The sequence below is a fragment of the Phyllostomus hastatus genome, unplaced genomic scaffold (genome assembly GCF_019186645.2).
Source record: "Phyllostomus hastatus isolate PE091 unplaced genomic scaffold, TTU_PhHast_1.1 phas_scaffold_60, whole genome shotgun sequence".
In the NCBI taxonomy this organism is placed as follows: domain Eukaryota; kingdom Metazoa; phylum Chordata; class Mammalia; order Chiroptera; family Phyllostomidae; genus Phyllostomus; species Phyllostomus hastatus.
In genome coordinates this window covers 6,583,866-6,606,377 of record NW_025334038.1, presented here as the reverse complement: position 1 = coordinate 6,606,377, position 22,512 = coordinate 6,583,866, and the positions used below count along the sequence as shown (strand labels likewise).

General features: G+C 34.5%; 1 protein-coding gene across 4 annotated transcripts in view; it reads left to right on the top strand.

Annotated features, from left to right (window-relative positions):
* The window catches only part of DPP10 (dipeptidyl peptidase like 10), a 715,620-nt gene that overhangs the window by 607,641 nt on the left and 85,467 nt on the right, over window positions 1–22,512 (top strand). For 3 of the 4 annotated variants that reach the window (XM_045826270.1, XM_045826272.1, XM_045826273.1), the window contains 2 exons: window positions 6,415–6,569; window positions 13,462–13,559. In XM_045826270.1, the coding sequence (XP_045682226.1) occupies window positions 6,415–6,569; window positions 13,462–13,559 (253 nt within the window). The remainder of the gene's footprint in view (window positions 1–6,414; window positions 6,570–13,461; window positions 13,560–22,512) is intronic. The other variant, XM_045826271.1, reaches the window with a different exon arrangement.

Genomic DNA, 22,512 nt, shown 5'->3' with positions numbered 1-22,512 from the left:
TTTAGGACCTCAAATTCCTGTCATTGTTTTCACCTCAACATTTTGCCTGTCATCCCAACCTATGCTTCAAGAGTCTCCCACTATCATTTGCTTGTCCTGTGTGCCAAGAGCATCCAGAATCCAGTGCTTCTCTTTTCCTCTAAAGTACTCAACAAAACACAGTGATTTCTACGAGGAATGCATCTGATCTTCAACAGTATGTGTGTGATAATCTAGTGTGGAGATTTCCTTTTTATTACATTATAGAAATCAATTACAATCTGAATTAGTATATGTAGGAGACTCCAGAAGTAATATATAACAATTCAACTTACTTTTTTCATTGAAATTTGCCTTCTGTAAATGTCATAGAAGAGGAAAAATAGATAAGGAATCACATAAAAAGATAAAATGTTTTTGTGGCAAATTTTAAGGGCATAACTTAATCTTTGAGGACCTCACCAATCTGTAATTGTGTAACCACAGTCACTAATGTCAAGGCTTTAAAAGTCTTTAAAAGTGTTATTTAAAAATCTTAAAGCCCTTTTTCTTTTATTTTTAGTATTTCGTTCTTAAGGGAAGGAAAACAAATAAAATATAGTGTCTTTTAAGAGTTAGTGACGTTCAGAAGAAAAACAAAGCATTATTCTCAAAATTAAACATTATTTTAAATGTAATTCACATAAAGTACATCTAATGCTATTTATATAAATTAGTGTATTTAGCATGGTAACTTAACTGAATAAAGTATCTGATTAGTGTTTTCTTAAAAAGTGTAAAATTCACATTTTTGTTTACAACTTTAAATTTTTCCATAGTATTGAATATATAAGTAGAAACAAAAAACGACTTTCACTTTCAACCATTTAAACATAAATAGAACCACATGTCAGCATAATAAATAAAAGTATGAACAGAATTGAGTCTGGTGACATAGGGAAATATAGGTGGCATCATAGAGGAAATGATCATTGTGCTGAGCTTTAAGAATGACAGGGACAGACACTTGAGAGAAAAAAATTTCAGGGAAAAAAACAGTATCTTTATCCACAAAATATGATTGTTACTTTTTTATTGTTTAATGAGAAAATGGAAAGTGCCCATTTTCACCATTTATTTTGCCTTCTTTTGGACACAGAGTCATATTTATTTATTCACTGATTCAACAAAGATTTATTGAGTACTTACTAAATTCCAGTAAAACTGCACTGTGACAGATAAACAAAAAAATTTAGAGATGCACCTGTTGAAGCCAGAGGAAGACAGGATAATGGGCATTGCTGAATCTTTGGAGGGCAAACAAGCTAAGGACACTAAAGTTACCTTTGGATCTGCTACTAGAACTTGACAACAGCAAAATCAGTCAATTGTTTACCAGAAAGAAGATTGCAGTGGATGGAGGTATAAATAGGAAGTGAGAAAGTTGTGAATATAAAAAATTATTTCAAGAAAATTGACTGAGATACTAAAAATTAAAGAAAAATAATCAACCACAGTTCCACAGAGATGGCAATAAGATCCTCAGGAAATCCTGTCTAAGTTGATAAGGAAGAAGTAGATAAAATCAGCTTCCTTTTCAGAACACAGTGGTTATATATTAGTTTTTTTTTTTCTAAATGCTTTCTGTTGAGGCTGTTTTTAAGTGTCTGTGATATAAAACAACATGTGTTGAAAATTCCATCTGCTTTGCAGTGAGATTTTGCAAATCTGTGTAATAAAGACAATGAACAACCCAACCTACATTAAAATAGAATTCTTAAAAATACTTTGTTTATAAATAATATAATATAATCAACACAGGAAATTTCAACCCAGGAGTAAAATTTGTGACTTATACAACAGGACTCTTAAGAAAATGCATTTTTAATGTTATTTTATTCATATTCTTTCCATTTCAGTTAGCTTTGTTTTTGTACCTGGAGGAAGTCAAATAACTGTTTATTTGCACTATTTTAACATTGTTATGAGGAACAACTTTAGTCATAGATTACTCCAAATAAATGAGAGTAGATAATACAAAGTTTTGAATGAATGATGCTCTAGAACCTGGGCCATTCTAATTCCTGAGAAGTATTTGTGCACACAACTACAGCACCCAGGATGGAACCCTCATTGCTTCTTAAAAACCCTAAGTGTTGATTCAGATAACACGATTTTCATTTTCATATACCTTCAAGTCCCATAAGACTTGGAATTTACACTCAATTGACATTTAACTCTTTTTTTCATGTGGATGACTCATGTCTCCTCATCTGAATTGTAAGTTACTTGTATGAATTAGGGTAAAGACCACAACTGGAAAAAAAGATGGCACGTTCAAAGTAGTATTCAAAGTTTTATCCATGAAGGGCACTTGATAAATAGGGATATGCAGCATCCCATGGCTAACAATGGCTTAGCCATTAATACCTGAGGCGGGAAGGGGAAGCAGCTATTACCAGAACCTAGGAGGAGAAAATTCTATAGTTTTCATAGTAATAAGAGCAGTGAGCATTGGTTGGGAGACCCAGCCAGGCCTACATGAATTTAATGGGTAGCCAAATAATAAACAACATGCACTAACTTTTTTCTCTTATTTGATTTATTTACTTTCATGATAGCTATACCTAGCAAAAAGGCAGTTATAACTTTTAGTATATCAGCCAATTAATAAACTTTTTTATTAAATAAAAAGTTTATGTCCCCCCAAAAGGAGCACACAAGGTCCCTTCCGCTATTGTTTCACTGTAGAGTGGTATTAGTCCAGTTATATACACCTGCTTGAAATTTGTAACTACAGCCAATGCTCTCACTTTTTATATAAGGTTTTGGGGAAAATTCTCCAATTAAGAAAAGAAATAAGCATTATCATGTGACCTTAATTGGTAATCAGGCATTTCTTTATTTTATTCCTTTACCATCTGCCAGCATTTTGACTACACAGATTATTTACCCAGTGGAACAAACCAAAACTTTATTTCTGCCAAACCGTATTCTTTTGTTTCTTTTTTCTTAATGGGGATGCTACAATATCCATTGTCTATTGAAATGGAAATTGCAATATAGAAATGTGAAGTTGCAAAGTGAGATGGAACTGAACACAAGAATATTTGTGTATTAGCTGAGTTCCAAATACAGTCTTCCTTGTCCTCCTTATAGAAGAAAGAATCATTTTCTTCCTGGCAGATGAGATTAACTATCAAGCCCAGCCCAGTGACTATGCTTTCTGTCAGTTAATTTTTTTCTCAGTCATGTTGAGCCGAAAATGGTCAGGAGGAAATTTCAGCTTCCAGTTCAGAGAAACATAATTACGACTATATTCTTTGTAGGAGATAATCCTCCTGTAGACATTAGAACTTCTAAACCCTCCAAACTCATTATAATGAGTACAAAAACCAAAATGTATGCAGTGGGTCATTGATGTGATATTGAGAGAGAGCATTATACTTCCATTACTTAGTTCCTGGTTATGCAGGAGGGACACTTGCATGCTATAAGATGACTACCCAGCTATAAGGTCATTGTAAAAAAAAAAGTGCCAAAAGCAGAAAGAGCATGCTTTGTCACTTTTCTAACAAGCCAAGTTCATCTGGCCAATGGGGAACCTGATGAGAACAGTGAATACCAAAAGTCTGAACCCACTACACTTCTTTTTGCTATAACGTATTTATTGTTTGGAAGTCACATAATGTGGGTTATCATAATAACAGATAAGTTATTCTGTGAGTATATGAATACCAGTGCCGATAAAGCTGCAGGTGGCAAAGGCATAGCAAAACCTAGAATATGTGTCTATGTCAGTAATAACTAAATGCTACCTTTCCTGATAGAAGCCAGCTTCCCATGTTACAGCCATGTAAGCCAGTGGCCACCAGATAGTCAGCTGGAACTGCTGGGAAATGATGCCGTATCAACAGTTTAGTGACAACTACTATTATTAGCAGGTAATGGTGGCAGCCAAAGACAAACTGACATGCACTTGCTAGACACCTTGTTTATAGGATTATGGAGTACACCTTCTGCTGTGGATGTGCTCTGATGGACATTAAAAAGAACACTTTTACTTCACATTTTTACCTCTTCTGATAAGTCTGTTCACTTATTTTTCCCTAAACTTTCTTTTTACTGATTTTCTAATGTTACTTTTCTCAGATCCCTAATCAGGTGGCCATTTATTAGATATTGTTCATAAGTCAGAGATCCATTCTTCAAGCCAAATCTCCTTCCACACATAGCCTACACACAGTTCAAAGGATTGCCAACTCAGAAGATTTATGTTTTTATATTTGGCTTGTAATCCATTACTGAATCAGACTGCAGTGTACAGCCTACCCAACTCCAGTGTGTTTCAAGTACGTTGTGCAAACCTATCCACATACCCGACCTGCAGTGTTTTCCTCCTCTGCCAGTTTATGTTAGAAACACATCTTGAAGCATAGACATGAGGTAAGAAGGGAGGATAAAGCTGTGGATGTAATGTCATGGGCATTGACTAATGTGTTCTGGACCAATCCCATATGTACCACTTCTATATTATAGTGGAATGTTGCTGCTTTTGTTTAGTTTTATGGTATGAATCAGATAATAATCAGCTCATGATGGGCAGTTTGGGTTGCATAGTCACTTGCTATCCTATGGTCAGGCTAATTACTTTCACCAGAGCCCTATAGAGAGCTGCTTTAGAAATAGAGACTATTTATCGTCACAGGAGAACTTGGCTTTTCTGTGAAGCTTTTAATGCCTATGCTTTGATTATGATATAGTGAGAGTCAAAAGCTCCAAAGCATCTCTCTTTGCCTTGGATACTTGCATTGCCATGGTGTCTGCTAAGTCACAAGGTAAAGATGGTAGGGAATGTTGTGCCATGACCTTTTCCAGCTCTATAGCTCTCTCTTGCTCAAGTTCTACCAGAACTGGCCATTTTACAGTTTACCTGGGAAATAGAACAAGGAAGCACATGTGAATGTGGTTTATATTTTCTTCAAAGTCCAAAATTCAGTCCCTCTTTACTTTTGCATAAGTACAGTTCCAACCAACTTTCTCTCACTTTCGAAAACATAGCCCAGTATATCCCAGTCTACTTCTCTAAGGATGCTGACTATTAAACTTTACAGGGATTCTTCTTCCACTCTGCCTTAATGCCTTTATACATAGAGGTTGCCTCTGTTAACAAGGAGACTTGTGGGAATTTTTGAGGTTCAAAATCTTCAGCCATAAAATTAGACACATGTAGCAGTATTCCACTATGAAATGTGGTATTTATGAGACTGACTCAGAAAGTATAATGTACATGTTTACACAAGCATCCTTATGGTATGTGTTGGGGTCTTAACACTTCTCCACCAATATTTGTGTATTAACTTTAAAAATCAAGTACAATCGAGTCCCTGATTTGTATTGCATTCTGCAACCCTTACTATGCTCTCTTGGACCTCAGCCATACCTTTCCTACAAGTACAGAAAGAAGGGGCTCTTTCAAAGATGTCTTAATGACCTTTTGTGTATTCCTAATTTTGCAGTAATAATATTAATTTTTTTATTTTTCCTATGTAATCTCTCTGAGGTGTCACAAGAACCATGTAAACTTTATAATCTTTACAGTTGCCGTTGTTTTAGCAACTAAATGTCACAACCACTTGTCCCCAACAATGCCTTACCTCTCTATTTGCATTTCATTGTATATCATTAACAGTGACAACTGATTACTCATGGTTCCACCCCTTGCTATGAATTGTCTATGCTCTCATACTTCCCCAGAAAGGTTATTATTAAATCAAACATATAGATATAGTTATAGAGATGGATATATCTCCCACTTAATCTTAAAATATAATTTTGAAATTATATTTCCTGAGTATCTTTTGATATTAATCACTACATTAGTTAGGGTCCCAAAAGGAAAGAGATGGCACTTTCAATAATTTAGAAAGTATTTACAAAGAGACCATTTACAAAATTGAAATTGTAGGGGAAATATAAAGGACAGAGCTACCACCTGGACTAGTAGCAGCCTATGGCCATAGAATTGAACCATTAGCAGATACAAAAGGAGAACGTTGTGGAGAGGTGGTTGTGTTGTCAAGAGTAGTGACATCATTTAAAGCACACAGCAAGACTAAATGCAAATATGAATGAATTGTAACATGGATATGGTTTTGTGCTGTATTTCAGCCTTCAATTACTGTCATCATTCTTTTTACTCTGATAGTACTTTCATTGCCCCTGTTCACATTGCTGACAAGACATGATATCTTAACTTCCTTCCTTCCTTTGCATATGCTTTTCCTGGTGTTAGAGGAGTAACTCAGAAATAGAGAATTCTTCATGAAGTTGATAAAAATCCACACACTGTATAAATATATGTTTATGTAAAATGGATATTTCAAGGACAGATGTATGTGGGTCACTGAGCCCACATATCTACAGTGGGTTTCAAATAACACTCATTTATTCTAGAAGAACTTCTTCATTCTCACATCGCCCACTGGTGGTCACCAGATGGAGAAAGACTTGCCTTCCTGATGATAAATGATTCATTGGTGCCTAACATGGTTATTCCTCGGTTTACTGGAGCATTGTATCCCAAAGGAAAACAGTATCCGTATCCTAAGGTAAGTAACATGGTAGTGCTAGGTTGTTGCCCTTCTCTCTGCACCAGTGACTTGACTGATCATATTTTTGGCTCACAAACAAGTTGTCTTTGGAGAATACAAGAAGCTCCCCTTGTCCACAGAGTCATCATTTTAGAGCTCACAGTAGTCTGTACAGAGTACTTGGGTAGGAGGATATGAATAAAATTCAGGGTGTAGGAACTTTTGTTTTTCTGCATTTCTTTTCCCTTGATGTTCTCATTCTTGTTTTCCCTCACCTCTCTGCATGAAAGATTGTGAGAATAGAGAGGGTGCAGCACTAATGCCAGGGCAAGGGCTTCTTCTCCAAGGTACTCTCTGTGAGTGGTCAATAGATGTGATAGAGAGGAAAAAGTACCATGGTCAAATACATTGGAAATGCTTAGTTGAAAAAAAAATCTAGCTTCTTTCAGATGATTTCTTAGAGCACTTAATGTACTATATCTTAATGTACATTATAAATCTCCTGTAAAAAAGTAGAATAAGCATAAAGAATCTCCAGAAGCATAGTCACCAATAAAGAATAGACTAAGCATAAAGGATTTATTAATATTAACTTCAGTACTGTTTTGGCAGAGCAGACTCTGGAACATACTTTATAAAACGCTGGAGTAGAGTCATGGCTAGGCATAGCTAGAATAGATGGAATTGTTTTACTAAGTGAAGCAAATATGGAAATCCTGCCAAGAGAGCATAACTATTTTCAAGTGTTGGGTGAGGCTTCTGGAGCAGGTTGCAAAAACACCTGAAGAGTATTGATTTTTCTAGTATATATTATGCTTAATTACTTAAGGACTTTTATTAAAGTTTATTTTCCCCATGTTTGTTTAAGAAAGAAAAAGCCTCATAAGGGACAGCCCCTATGCATTAAGCATGTAAAGATATCTTATAGCAAATATTTTAATTCTACTTTACACATTTTACCTCTTAACTAGACAAGACATGGCCACTGATTTCTTTTAGAAGCTATTTTTAAGCCATTTCTTTAGTGAGTTATATTTTGTATTTCCCAGCATGATAGATTTTATACTTTTCAACTTGTGCATTACATTAGCTGGACAAAGCACTGGAAAAATTATCTATAACACATATTACTTTACACCTGCAATGAAGGTGTATTCAGGATGGAGGTGACATCCCTTTTTCTGTCATCGGCCAGACTCAAGTTTTCCATGGTCAGAAAAGAAATATGGCTTAAATGTGGAGAGTGAAGAATAAGAAGAGTGTTTCCTCAGTGAGACTCTGTGCTGTGTTTTTTTCTCCATCCTATCTTCCTTCCATAGGGTGTATCATTAAATAACTGAGTGACACCTAAGGAGAACAGCAAGAGCGAGAGGGACCAGATCCCAGAATTTTGAAATATTATTTTAGGGTCTTCTCTGAACAGGGATTGGAAATCACATATACTCAGTGCTCTTCGGCAGAAAACAGCAATTGGACCTAACAACAAAATGAACATATTCACTAAGAGATTTTTATTGTACTCCAAAAGAAGTACTTGAGAATTTTCCAGTTATAGATTTAGCCATGTTTTGTGACTCAGTTTGTGCCCACACAGCATGCTTGCACCTGCTTTTTTCCAAAGAAAAATTGAAAAGACTTCTCAATACATTAATTCTCACACAATCTGATTTACTTATTATGCTGAAAGATCATCTGATAATTTAGACATAAAATAGTGACTAGTGGCTTATTTGTGGCATATTGTAAAAAGTTTATGTCAGTACATAAGGTATTCAGGCAGAATGGTCCATTGTGTGCCCTGGCAAAGAGAATCAAATCGGCTCCTGAGAAGGAACAGTTTTGTAATTCATTTTCCCCAAAAAGTGGGCTATTTTAAGATTCACACATAAGAGCTATATGCAATAGCTGCATTTTTAAATTGCCTTCTCAGTTGTGGACCTTTGATGCTTGAACTTGGACTTTCCTAGGGCTCATAATTTTAACAAGACTGATGCAAACAAATGAACAAAGAGAAGCACCTGAAGAAATTTAAATATATCAGCAGTAATTCAGAAGTTATGAAGATGACAGACCTAGACACTTTATTATCATTTAGTTATCTAATATTTATTAATAGTAAAGTTAAGCATAAAGTAATACTAATGTTTATTAATTATATAAATCATATGTGCTATTAATATACTTTATGCTTTCAGAGAGATTTTTCATTTTTTTTCCTTTTTTAATCTTTTTCACAATTGGCTCTATTTTACCAATGAAGAAACTGAGCTTCTAAAAAGCCAAGCCCTTTGATGAAAGTCACAGTTACTTTAAGAACAGTGAAATGACTCAAATATATTGATTCTGTCCCACTCTATAAAACTACAAAAGGTCAACATATCACAGACGACATACCTGGAATCAAAATATCCCCTTGTCAAGTTAACAAATAGGTGCAGAGCTCTCTCTCCATTTACTATTTTTGACTTAGCTGTGTGCAGGGTGGGACAAAAGTAGGTTTACTGTTGTGAATATGCAAAACACAGAGTTTATTCTTATATTATTATTTATTATTGTATTATTTTTTATCTGAACAACTAACTATAAACCTACTTTTTCCTCATCCAATGTGTATAGTATTCTTAGAAAGCCTTACACCTGCCATATATATGTATTTATATGTTCAAATGTAATAAGTGATATCTATAATATATGAATATATTTAATACATAGTGAAGGTCCTGAGTGTGTTTTAATGACTACAATTTAGGATTATTAAAAATCAAAAGATATTCTAATGGCCAAAGCTGAGAGAAAGAATCCCAAGTCCTCAAGAGGTTGTCAGTAGGAATACCTGCCTAAGTAATTAAGATAATAGGCCTCAAAGAAACTAGGTCTGAGGTTTTTTTCCTTGTTCTCATATTAAATTTCAGTATTATGTGGGGTGTACTACTTGAATTTTCTAACTCTAATTTTCTACTCAGGTTTTTTTTAAAGTGTTTTTTTTTTCACTAACAGATATATTATTTTAATTTGCTCTTATGCAATAAACTTTCAAAAGTGGTACTTTAGACATTGAAGTAATGCATAGAGTTCACACTAAATTGTGCTTCAAATTAAACCAGATTAAATGAGTACAGAAAATACCCAATATAGTCAGATTTACTAATGAAATACTTACACTAAACACATGTATTTTTATTTTACTTAATTCAGCATGATTCAGAACTCATAAAATACTCTTCATTAGCAATTCAGCACAAAAGAGATGTGCAGTTCTATCTCAGTAACCTCAGGTTAATGTTCTTAATTAAAACATTATCTTGTTTAATGACAACTTAGTTGCCAGTAAAATAAGGTTAATTATTATTGAGGCTTGTGTTTCAGAATCATAGAGGGAAAGATTCTGGGAATTTGCAGTCTTTGTCACAAATGTGACTGTAAAAAGCACATAGATAAACTCCTCTAATTTCCAACCTATTGAAACAATTCAAATATTAAAAGGTATAGATGAACTTGCAATGGAAACTTAATTTCTAAACTCCATGGATAGATAAAAAATCTTAGATTATAAGATAAATGCTAAAACAGCTGAATTTTGGAAACAGCCTGATGTTTGGCTTTCATCTAAAATTGGCCACATAGGTACACAACTTTTTATTTGTTTTCATATAGAAGCTAATTGGGATATCATTGATTCTTTGCAAGGAAAAGCTTACAGTGCTAAAGACATGAAAAAAAAATGCCTTAACTTGTGGTAATAACCATATATGTCTGACAAAGTGTGTCATAAAATTATATAGCATTGATAAGAAATCACAAAAAGATCAAATTTAATTTCTTTTTTCTTTAATGAGTTTATTGAAAGAGATATATAAACATAGTTTTTCACTAACTAGAAAAGTTGGTATTTTAATAATGACTTTTTTAAATTAACTACCATATACTATTTAGGTACTTTTATAAATCATTTTTTGTTAGTTCACATAGCAAAACAATGAGATATTTTTATCTACAGAAAAAAAATCTACTTTGACTCAAAACTTCTGACTTCTGATTTTATTCTTAGAGTTTTGTCTCACTTTTGATAACCAAGTAAAATAATCCTTGAGGACCATTAACATCTTGCCCATGGTCTATCTCCAGTAAATAACAGTCAATTTGAAGCCAAAGTTCTCTGACTCACAGATAGAGCTAGACCATTTCTCAAAATGTGGTTCTTTTACCAGTGGCATCAACCTCATTTGGGGATTTTTTAGAAATGCAAATTTCTTCTGCCCCTTGGAGGAGGGCCACCTCAGCAGTCTGTGGTCAAACAAGCCCTTCAGGCTCACTGGTGATTCTGAAATGCATTAACCTTGGATAACCACTGAACTGTTATATGTGGGTTTTAATGAGATTCCTGCATATGTATAATCAATATGCACATTTTGATAAAAATACTAATATTTATATATTGATATTTACATATCAATTTTTATTAAAATTTGCATATTGGTTATAGTTTTCTGAATCTTGTTAAAATTGATTTCTTAGGCTCACACCCTGAGATTCTGATTATGGATCTGAATACAGGCCTGGGTGGGGCACACAAATTTGAGTGCCTAATATTCCAAAGGATACCTACTGATGCTCTTGGTTACAGAACAACATATTGGATGGAGCTACTAAATACTATGTCCCAGCTCTAAGTTTTAACATACCTGATCAAGCTAAAGAAATGGTTAGATTAAAAATATATGAATAAGACCAACATTTTCAGGGAGGAAAATTTCAATTTAAAAAATCAAAAGTGATATGAAAGACAGCTGCTAAGTGTGGTAGAACACTACTCACAATTGCCCAAGACAGATACTTCCAGACACTAGAGGGTTTTAGAGCAACAATTCAGCTTTATAAAATCTGACACAGAAGCTTTCTTTGTGAGGCATGGGTTCACAATTTACCTTCCAGGAAGCCCTTTACTACAGGAACCATTTCCATGATCTCTCCTAAATCACTAGTCACTGCATTTCTGCAGTGACAGCCTTTCTTGACTTCTTTCTTTGACTCAAACTTCAGACTTGTGTTTGAAATACTCCCACAGGTGCACTAATTATTTTTCTTTATAGGCTTAAAAAAAGCTGCTTAATATTCACAACAAAATTGAGGAGATAGCAGATATTTGCCATAAAGTTCCAGCTCCCCACATTTATAGCCACTCCCATTATCAACATCCCCCACCAGAACTGTACATTTGGTTCAACTGATGGAGCACTTACAGACACACGATAGTGACCAAACATCCATAATTACATAATGGTTTGTTTTTGGTGCTGTACATTCCATGGGTTTTGGACAAATATAGAATGTCATGTATCCTTCTTCATGATAATGTACAGAGTGTTTTCACTGTCCTACAAATTCTCTTACTCCATTTATTTACCCTTCTTCCCTTCCTTTCTTGCTAGTTATTATTAATAACCTAACAAAACAGTTCTTGAGTTATTACTGACTATTGAAGGAATGAAATATATTACTTCTTGTCCTGATTTAACTCTGGGTGTTGTTGATGCCAATTCCTTGAACATGGATTTTTCTTTGTCATCATTAAATCAGTTTTATTGTTCTTTTTAGACTTTTGTCAGGTTTTTTAATTCAAATCACTTTTAATTCAATTTCCTCATTCTCCTCTGTATAGCTCATATGATCTGCCACGACACAATGGTACAATACATTAAACCACAGGTAGTCAACTGATTCTGTTAAATATTTATTCTCATAAACATGATTGCATTCATTCATTCAACATGTGTGAGATATTCAGTGTGAGTTCCTATTTCTGCCCCCTATGAGTTGTGAGTATATTTAGAAAAACTTTGATGGCCATTGCCTAAAACTGAACTCAAGCAAAACTACAGTAGTTAAGAGCATCGTGGGTTTAAACAGACTGCTTCCCTCAGTCACTGTATTTCACCTCGCATGGTTTGCTTAGCTTCTTCATTTTCATCTGGAAGTGGTTCCAATTATATCTTAGTACTACAGTAGAAACATTTAATGAGAAAATGTATGTAATGTTTAACAGATATTATTAACCAGAAATATAGTAACTGCTAAACAACTAGTTGTTATTCGAAAATTTCCTTTTTTTTAAGATTTTATTTATTTATTTTTAGAGAGGGAAGAGAGGGAGAAAGAGAGAGAGAAACATCAATGTGCGATTGCTGGGGGCTGTGGCCTGCAACCCAGGCATGTGCTCCAACTGGGAACCGAACCTGTGATGCTTTGGTTTGCAGCCTGCGTTCAATACACCAAGCTATGCCAGCCAGGGCAATAATTTCTTTTTTAACTATTAAATTCAAATTCCATGTTCTTACCACTGTCTCTCTACTCCTCATGCCAGGCACTGAGTGAGAGCCTGTTCTCGGCCCACCTCCTAAGGGTCACTTACACTCCATCTGGTGTTCATAAACTTAAAAGAAAACCTAGGGTGATTAATGCATGGGATAGATTAGATACTATGGAATTATAAGGATGTGGCACCTGAATTGGTATTTTTTTCCCTTTTTTCTTCCTTTTTGTTAAAATTAGCCAACTTTTTCCCATTACATTTTATATCCTATAACATGACTAGCTATTTGAACTATAATTTTTTTTTGTAAAGTCAGCCCTCCAGTGTCATTCTAAGAAAAGAGCACAGTAGCACTACCTAGTAAACAAAGTCATCATAATTTTCTATCACCTTTTATTGTCTGACTAAAATGCTTTTAGAAACAGGTATCTTTAAAAAATTGAAAGCAATCAAGTTGTTTAATTTAAAATAATTTCTACTCCAGAGGAATTAAACTTCATCCTAACACAAAATTATAAAACAATCAATTGCATTTTCTTTCTTTCCTCAATATATATTAATGCTTAATGTATTTGCATTACAACTTTTATTTTCTCAAAGGCAGGTCAAGTGAACCCAACAATCAAATTATATGTTGTAAACCTATATGGACCAACTCATACTTTGGAACTCATGCCACCTGACAGCTTTAAATCAAGGTATGCGATTTCAGTTTCACTTTTACCAGGGAATATATAGTTTAACACCATTATCATTTTGTTTCAATTTGGAGAGCAATGTGATCACCTCAACAAATCCACTTGAAACTAGTCTGAGGTTGCCTCCATTAGTGCAGGAATGAAGTCATTCTGAGTTTCTGTTCCCAGAAAGCATTTACAATTTCAAGGTGATTAGCAGTACCTACCACAAAATGACTAAATATGTTGATACTGAGGGTTAGGCCTTTTGCAGGATATGTGACAGAGAGAGGGGAACAAAGGATACTTTTCTACTGATTTTGCTTCCTGAAAACACCCCTTCCATTTTTTTAATTGTACTATAAAATTTGTGCAGTTTTTTCAACTTTTCCCCCACAGCTTATCAATGATTCTCTAGCATTCATTTCTAAGCAGAAACATTTAATGAGATTTTGTTTTTCAATATCCAACATAAAAGCCTTCTTATTTCTTATCTAAGAAATTTTAAGTGGAGGGAAAAAAGAAACACATTTTATATGTCAGAAGCATAATTTTAATATTAGCAAAATCTCCAGTAATGAACAACTGATCAAATAGCCATGTGCATTTTGAAATCTAGAGTGGTCTCAAACTTCAATGGTGATTCTTTGAAACATGCAGGTCTTTGAAAATTTAAAGCAACCCTATAAATGGGATATGATAGGCAGCTGCTATATAGGAAAATGGTTTCACACTATATTGAATGCTGTGGGGCTCAGCTCAAAGTTTATTTTGATGATATCAACAAACATAGCAGAGCAACTGATGCAAAACGAAATTGCACTCAAATGTCGCATTGATATATTTGGAAAAATTTCATCACAGTTGGGGATTTTCACAGAGAGTACAACCTGCTGTGTGGAAAATTTTCCCACTTGAAGGGTAATAAAAATTTATGGAATGTTTACACTGGAAAGTTTCTCATTAACTACCTAATATAATCTGCTCCTTTTATTAGTGGAAAAGATAAGATCCACAGATAAAAAAATGTTCAGATAGACCCTCAGGATTATTTAGTTTTTAGCTGAGTTAGAAAATGACGTAAAGCCTGCTTCATAAAGTTACAGAACACTGCATCTAGGTTGTAATGGGGACCTTAAAGACCATCTGAATCGACATAAACAATGCAGTAGGGTTGACCTAATAAGATAAAAGCTACTTCTGCGCTCAGTCTACCAGATGTGAAAGATTTAGATGCAAATGAAACAATTAGAAAAATTAATGATGTTTTGTGTGATTCTTAACTCTTATTTTTGTCTCTGATTTGTTTGATACTCTGAATTAACAGAAAAGAATAGTAGACTAGATTATTTGAGGCACATCACTACCACCATCTCATTATGTCTGTCACCTTGGGCAGTTTACTCTCTCTCTGGGTCTAACTACCCTAATCTTGAAAGGATAGTTTATAATTTTCATTATTTTTAAGTTTTTTAAATGGAGGTCAATTTTATTTTTTAAAATATTTTAAATTTATTTTTAGAGAGAGGAGAAAGGAAAGAGAAAGAGAGTGAGAGAAACATCAATGTGTGATTGCCTCTCATGTGCCCCTCACTGGGGACCTGGCCTGCAACCCAGGCATGTGCCCTGATTGGGAATCAAACTGGTGATGCTATGGTTTGCAGGCCAGTGTTCAATTCACTGAGCTGCACCAGCCAGGGTGGAGGTCAATTTTAAAATATCCACATTCCTCTTTAATAAGACATAGTGATTCCTCACCTTGATTTGTTACCTGAAAATGTTTCTAATGAGTTCACTAGGCTACAGCAGAGTATCATCAAACACAAAATTTTCTAAAAAATGAAACAAAACAATTATCCCATATTGGAGTATTAGTTAAGTGTACATATCTTTGATATTTGAAGTACAATATGATAAAATTAGTCACCAACTGCAAAGAGATATCACACATCTTAGTTGTTGGAAGTCCAAAACACAGAATAATGATGCATGCCCACCTGCCTGCAGTGAGCGTGTAACGCTGTGGATGGTTAGTCAACACGCGAGAAAAACATACACAGAGACAACAAAGTCCTGTGGGGAAGTAGGAACAAAATGGCCACTTTCTCTGGTGGGGAGGGTGCCGCTTGGCCACCCTCTCTCCCAGAGGGCACCATGGTCACTCCCTCTTGTGGGGAGCACGTTGTTCCCCCTCCAGAGAGGCTTTTTATTGGTTTCATTTGCATAAGAATTCAAGTAAAGCTCATTACTCATTGCTAGGAAGTAAGGATCAAACAACAGATAACAAGGAAGTCTGAGGGCCTGTTTTGTGTCAGGATCAAAGAGCTCTAAAACTTGAAAGAACAAACTTACTTCTTCCTTGGTCCCTTATCATTCAACTGAGAGCATTCTAAACAAAGCAGGTTTCACAGGATTTTACACATTCTTTCTTAGGCCTGATCACCCAGGGAACCTGCCCTTTTCAGCACAGAGCTGCACCACCCTGTCATTGTTTCAGGCTTAGGTGGAGCAAGGGAAGTAAGGCAACCAAGAGATAAGGAGATTTTCTCCCAGAGATGAGGACTCAGGCTATGTTACAGCTGAGGAGCCAGTGTCCATCACCCCTTTTTGCTGTAGCCCCCAAAGTCCTTTCTGGGGGGCCTCCCACCTGATGGTGCCTGTCTTAGGTCATTCCCCCCTTGGAGAATCTTACCCATCATCGGCTAACCAACCAAACATTGGGGTTCAGTTATGAATGAAGCAGCAGAAGCAGCACTCCTGCCAGGGAGATAAGCTTTTGTCTCCTTGCTGGTTTACGGTCCAAGGTCACTCCCTCGCCTTAGCCTTGGCGGGGGTTACAGCTTCTGATACCAGGCAGGACAGTTCCCAATAGAATAATATACTGTATCCTACTGACAGGGAGTGAAATTCCTGTGAAGAAAAAGTACTTAAATGTAATTAAGATATATTGGTTTAGCAGTGATGTTGGTCTACAATTTAGAGAGAGTCATGTAATATCTATACAATGTACATTACAGTTTTGCTTTTTATGCCTCTTGGTCTTATGTGAGTGCCAACTGTGCCATTGGAGATGCACCAAAGTGTGTGATTTACTCTTTTGTTTCCACAAATCAAGATCAAAATTTACTTCAAAACTGTTTTTTTTCAAATGTTTTCCATGCTTCAGTTTTACAGAAATGTATTTTTTTACTCAGTTGTTTTTGGAGAAAAGAAAAAAGTAATTACTGAAATTTATGTCATCTGCATTTAGCCACTGTGAGGCCAGTTATTACTTAATGGACCCACATATACAGAAACAGAGAGAGAGAGAGAGAGAGAGAGAGATCCATGGTGTGAATAAAAGAAAGCTGCATTCATCTTGATGCACATCAGATGGAATCTAAACTCTTACTTTCTTGAATTTGTTTTAGGAGTACCAATATCTCTAATATTCAATACTTAGTATTCTAAGTTTCCATAGAGGAAATTTCATAGAGGTGTTCTAACAAATTCCATAGAGGAATTTGTCTGAAAATTATTATTCCCTCCCTTATTATGTACTTGAGATCTAACAGAACATATCTTTTTTTTATAATTTATTGATCAGTGTCCTAAAAATTAAAAAAGGCAGCACACTCAAGGGATAATAAAGTGTAGGTAATTAAAGGACTACTAACAAAGATATGGCTCTGGCTGGTGTGTCTCAGTGGACTGAGTACCAGACTGTGAACCAAAGAGTCACCAGTTTGATTCCCAGTCAGGGCACATGCCTGGGTTGCCGGCCAGGTCCTCAGTCGGGGGCATGTGAGGGGCAACCATACATTGATGTTTCTCTCCTTTTCTTTCTCTCTTCCTTCCCCTCTCTCTAAAAATAAATAAATACAGTCTTAACCCTCCCAAAAAATAAAGATATGGCTAGGATTAAAGAGAAACTCACAAAGGACAGGAAAACATCGAATCTGTAAAAGCAGAAAGTTATTACTGTCTCAGGATTGCAGGAATAAGGAGCAGACTCACAAGAACACACAGTGACCTTTCTGAATCCATGGGAGAAGTGTTCTTTCTCTGTTTCTATTTCTTCTTCTCTTGTCTCTCTGTCTTCCTCTGTCTCAGTCTGTCTCTATCGTTGTGTGTGTGTGTATAGAAACAGAGAAATTGAATTGTATGTATATATACACATACATCTATGATTTAGCTAGGTAATACTTGTCCTTCTCCTGAAAACCTGCCATATTTTTTTTCTTTAAAAAAAATCATTTATTTGTATTTAGAGAAAGTGAGAGAGACCTCAGTTTGTTGTTCCATTTATTTATGTATTTATTGTTGGCTTCTTATATGTGCCCTGGCCAGAGATCAAACCCACAACCTTGGTATATTGGGATGATGCTCCAACCAACCCAGCTAGCTGGTCAGGGTCTGCCATATTTTTCTTATGTGCCTATGAGTCATAAAACTGATTATGTTTTAATTGTTTGCATTAGTGTCTGCTGGACATAAAATTTACTCATGGTAATATTTGCTTGCCTCTGTAACTTATTTCCTTTTACCTGTCTTCCTAATTTTCTTTACCCCATTATCCTTAAATTTTTCTAAGCTAACTCAAATTCTTTATGTTTTTGAAAATTTAAATACATTATTTTTGATACCAGTATATTAACAATATTCCCATATTTATTAGTGACTCTCATATTTATTAGTATTTCTCTAAATCCCAAGCAATACCAACTTATTTTATTAGTAATATACTTTCCCTATGCCCTATTAAGACTTCAAATGCCCACTCTTCTTTTTGGAGTTTGTACTGTATTCATAGTATAGCCACTAGTATCATTTGAGATGCTGCTCAAATTCACAATAAAAGAATACCTAAATAATTAATTCACCAAATAATAATTTATATGCTTATTTTTTGTATTACCTGAGCATCTACTGTATTTTTATTTTATCTTCACATGACCTATAAATGCCAACAAATAAGTGAACCATATTCTATTACTCATTCTAGTTATAAACATTTTCTGTTTTTTAACTTTTTTCACTAAAATTAAACTTCATGTATACCAATCTCTATAGCTTTTGTATTTCTAATAAAATCACCACGATGATAATAATAATAATTGAATATATATGTATCTATATAGAGAGGAAGATTAAGAAGCATGTAGAAAAATATTTTCTTATGACTTTAGCTACTTTATAAACTGTATCCCCTGACCTCTATCTACCCACAAAGAACAAGATTTGCTATTAATTTGAAGGTATTAGGTCATTTTTGTTTGATCTGTTGATCTTTTGGTTAGTTGAATTAATTAGTTATAACAACTAATGTTTACAATTATGACAGAAAAAAGTCCTTTTGCTAGTCTTATCATTGAATAGAACTTCCCTTTAACCAGATACTTACAGTCTAAAGAATGTAAAATAAATATAAATTTATTTGTATGGTTATAAAAAGAAATTAAAGGGATAAGTTTATCAGAGAAAGGCATAATTTATGTTTATAATTCCTTGCCCCACACTCCCATCATTTAAAAAAAATAGTGACTCAGCTAAAAACTTTTCATCAAATTCAGATCATGAATGCAACTTTTCTTCAATACTAATTCAATTCAGACTTTTATTTTTATTTGAATTATGGTCTGTGTTGATTCTTCAGAATGTAACATGGTAGGAACTAAGATAATGACCCTTCTCAAATGTTTTCAGACCCAGTGGAATTTAGACAATTAATCTCATCTGAAGAAGAAACATTTTGTAAATTTTTACACTATGAGTTCAGGGTATTGGAAGTACTTAGTATCTTTATTGGAATTTACAAGTATTAATTTAAAATAATTAAATTCCTGTGAAAATATTTTTATGATAATGAAAAATGCATATTTTTCTACAGAATGTTATTTGTCACTTTTCTTTTGGTGGGATAATTATTATTCTTTATGTTCAGAAACCTGCAGTCTGAACAGAGTAATGGCAGTGGTTTGTTTTTGGCTTCTGCTTACTCTGTGTCTTTGACATTATTTTACTTATTTGAATTTTTATTTTAGTCACCCAGCCTTTGTGAACCATTGTTCTCAGCCTGTATCATTGATGTGACAGTGTTACATTGCCCTGTCACTCTGGTCTTGATAGTACTGTGCTTTCTTTATTTCTTTTTTTATTGTAATTTTTATTTTCTTATTGTTGTTCAAGTACAGTTGTTTTCATTTCCCCCCCTCTCCAGCCATCCCCAACTCCCAACCTCAATCCGATTCCCCTTTGGTTTTGTCCATGTGTTCTTTATAAATGTTCCTGAAAACCCTTCGCTTTTATTCCCCCATTATCCTCTTTTACTTCCCTTCTGGTTACTTACTGTCAGTTTGTTCTTAATTTCAATGTCTCTGGTTATATTTTGCTTGCTTGTTTGTTTTGTTGATTAGGTTCCATTTATAGGTGAGATTGTATGGTATTTGTTTTTCACCTCCTGGCTTATTTCACTTAGCATAATTCTTTCCAGTTCCATCCACTCTGTCACAAAGGGTAGGAGCTCTTTCTTTCTTTCTGCTGTGTAGTATTCCATCATGTAAATGTACCATAGTTTTTTTGATCCATTCATTTACTTTCATTTGTGTATGTCTAGTCTACATTTCTTATTCTGACAAGGAATGTCTGTGCCTTCCTAGATAGTCTAATTAATAAATTTATCTATCTTCATGGAAGTGTCCTAAATGTCCCCTATTGCTCATAATACATAGTTATTAACAGAGGTCTTTGAAGAACAGTAGATATGAATTGGTCCTGATGCTATCACAATACACTTATGGACAAAGATACTGGATTATCTGGAAGAGAATGAGTTCAGTATAACTATATATGTAAAGATTATGTTATGAATAAAGAGCAGTGATTGGACAGGAAACCAGTGAAAAAAACGATGCAGCTTCTAACACACCTATCTGCTGGTGATGCAGAGGCCTCCATTCCACACACCCTTGTGAATAATTAGATCTCTCATGACAGACCACACCACTGATATAAGGTCTTTCTTGACTTGAGTGCAATCCCTGTGACCTGATTGTGTCTGTCTCTGTGGTTCAAAAAGACTAGATTCTCTAGGACTTCTCGGGTAATCCATAGCCATGGAGACTAGGAACAAGAAGGGAAAAAATAGTTATAAAGAAGGGACACCGCTGGCCACTGGTCACGGGGTACCTGATCTAATGTGTTCATAAAATAGAATTCCAGAGGACAGCCACATTTGCTGCAGGCAGGCCAAGGAGTATAACATTTCCAGGTAAAAGTGCTTTACTGATCCTTCATTCAGAGGGTGCCTGGATACTTAAGAGCAAACTGAATCATATGAATCATATGAGGTAGATATGAATCATAAAGGAATATGTACCTAGGATTTTGGTACAAAAGAAAGAAAGGACATAGAGTGTGATTTAGTTAGTAAATATATCTTTCCTCACTTTTTAAGTGTTAAGCTCTACTTTAACTTACATTTTAGACATTTCCAACACTTTATCATGAAATTTCAGTGGTTTGAAATTACCCCTGAAAGTATTCACAATTCAATTTTCCTGATAACCGTCATTCTTCAAATTATAAATAAGATATATACTAAGATATCTTGCATCAAATTAAATTTTGCTCATGAACATAGATATATTACACATGAAATAACAAAGTAATCACATTAATCAAAAATAAGTATTAGTGGCATGGCTATAATAATTTAAACTTAACACTTAAGTTAGTGCCCCTTATAAAAATCACTTATTTACCATATTTTCACTTGTTGAATTTTAATTGTTTTTCAAATATGAATTTTTTTAAAAAATCAAGACTTTTCATCATAGGTAAGAATCCCTGTAATGTGTCAATGTCTGGGAAGACATTATAAAAATATGGCCCTGTAACATTTTACTTGAGGGCCACTGTAAAAGGGAAACCATTCATGATTGATATTTAAATTCTGTGTTGTTATTTATTTTAAAATCTTTTATGTTCATTTATCTTACTTGCCACAAAAGATATTACTCACTTTCACTAATTGAGACAGATATCTGATTTGGTTTGAAAATATTTTGTATACCTCTTTTATTTATAGTTTCCATAAATATGACCTTGATTTTATAGTCCTTGGTCAGTTGTTTATAATAATTGTACTATTTTTACTTCAATTCAACCAATATGTATGCCAATAAATCAGAAATATGTATTGTCAGAATTTAGCATTTTCTTTCCTGATTGATTATAGTTACCACTATTATTTTATCCATGTTAAAACTTCTAGATAAACCTATTAAAGTTTAATATCTATATTTCCCCTTTTTTCACAGTGACAAATATAACAATGCATAAAAAGTAAATCAGTTTAAACAAAGTGCAGTGAAAATGAATAGGACATCATTCTCTGAAGAACTTCTTCATTAATGAAGAACATTAATTTGGCTACAGATTAACCCTAAACCAGTTGCATATTTGATTCAAAGTAATCTTACCTTATTAACTCTGTCTGGGGAACATGACACTATAATTTCCATGAATTTCCAGGCAGTTTTCAAATGGGACTCAGCTGGGTTGTGAAAGCTGCCAAATGTCTTAAAAAGATTGAAGAAAATATGGCAGGCTTCACTGTATGATAAGTTTTGCTTACCCTATTACCCTATATTAGCTGTGATGGGCTAACAGGTTTGCTAGAGAAAGTAGTAGCCAGTGATGTTAGAAATGTAAGATTCAAGTAGCTGAATGTCTAACACAGATGTGTACAAGAACAGGTGATTTGTCTCACAAGGTTTTTCTCCCACGGGTGATTTTTTTTGTAAGTCATATTAAAACTGAGTGGATGAACTTTAAGATAATACTTATGGAGGGCATTTTTCAAACCATTTCTTTTTTTAAGTATATTTTATTGATTATGCTGTTATAGTTGTCCCAACTATTTTCCCTTTTTCCTCCTCCTCCAGGTGCCCCCCTTCCCTCCAGTTATAACCCCACTTTAGTTTCTGTCCAT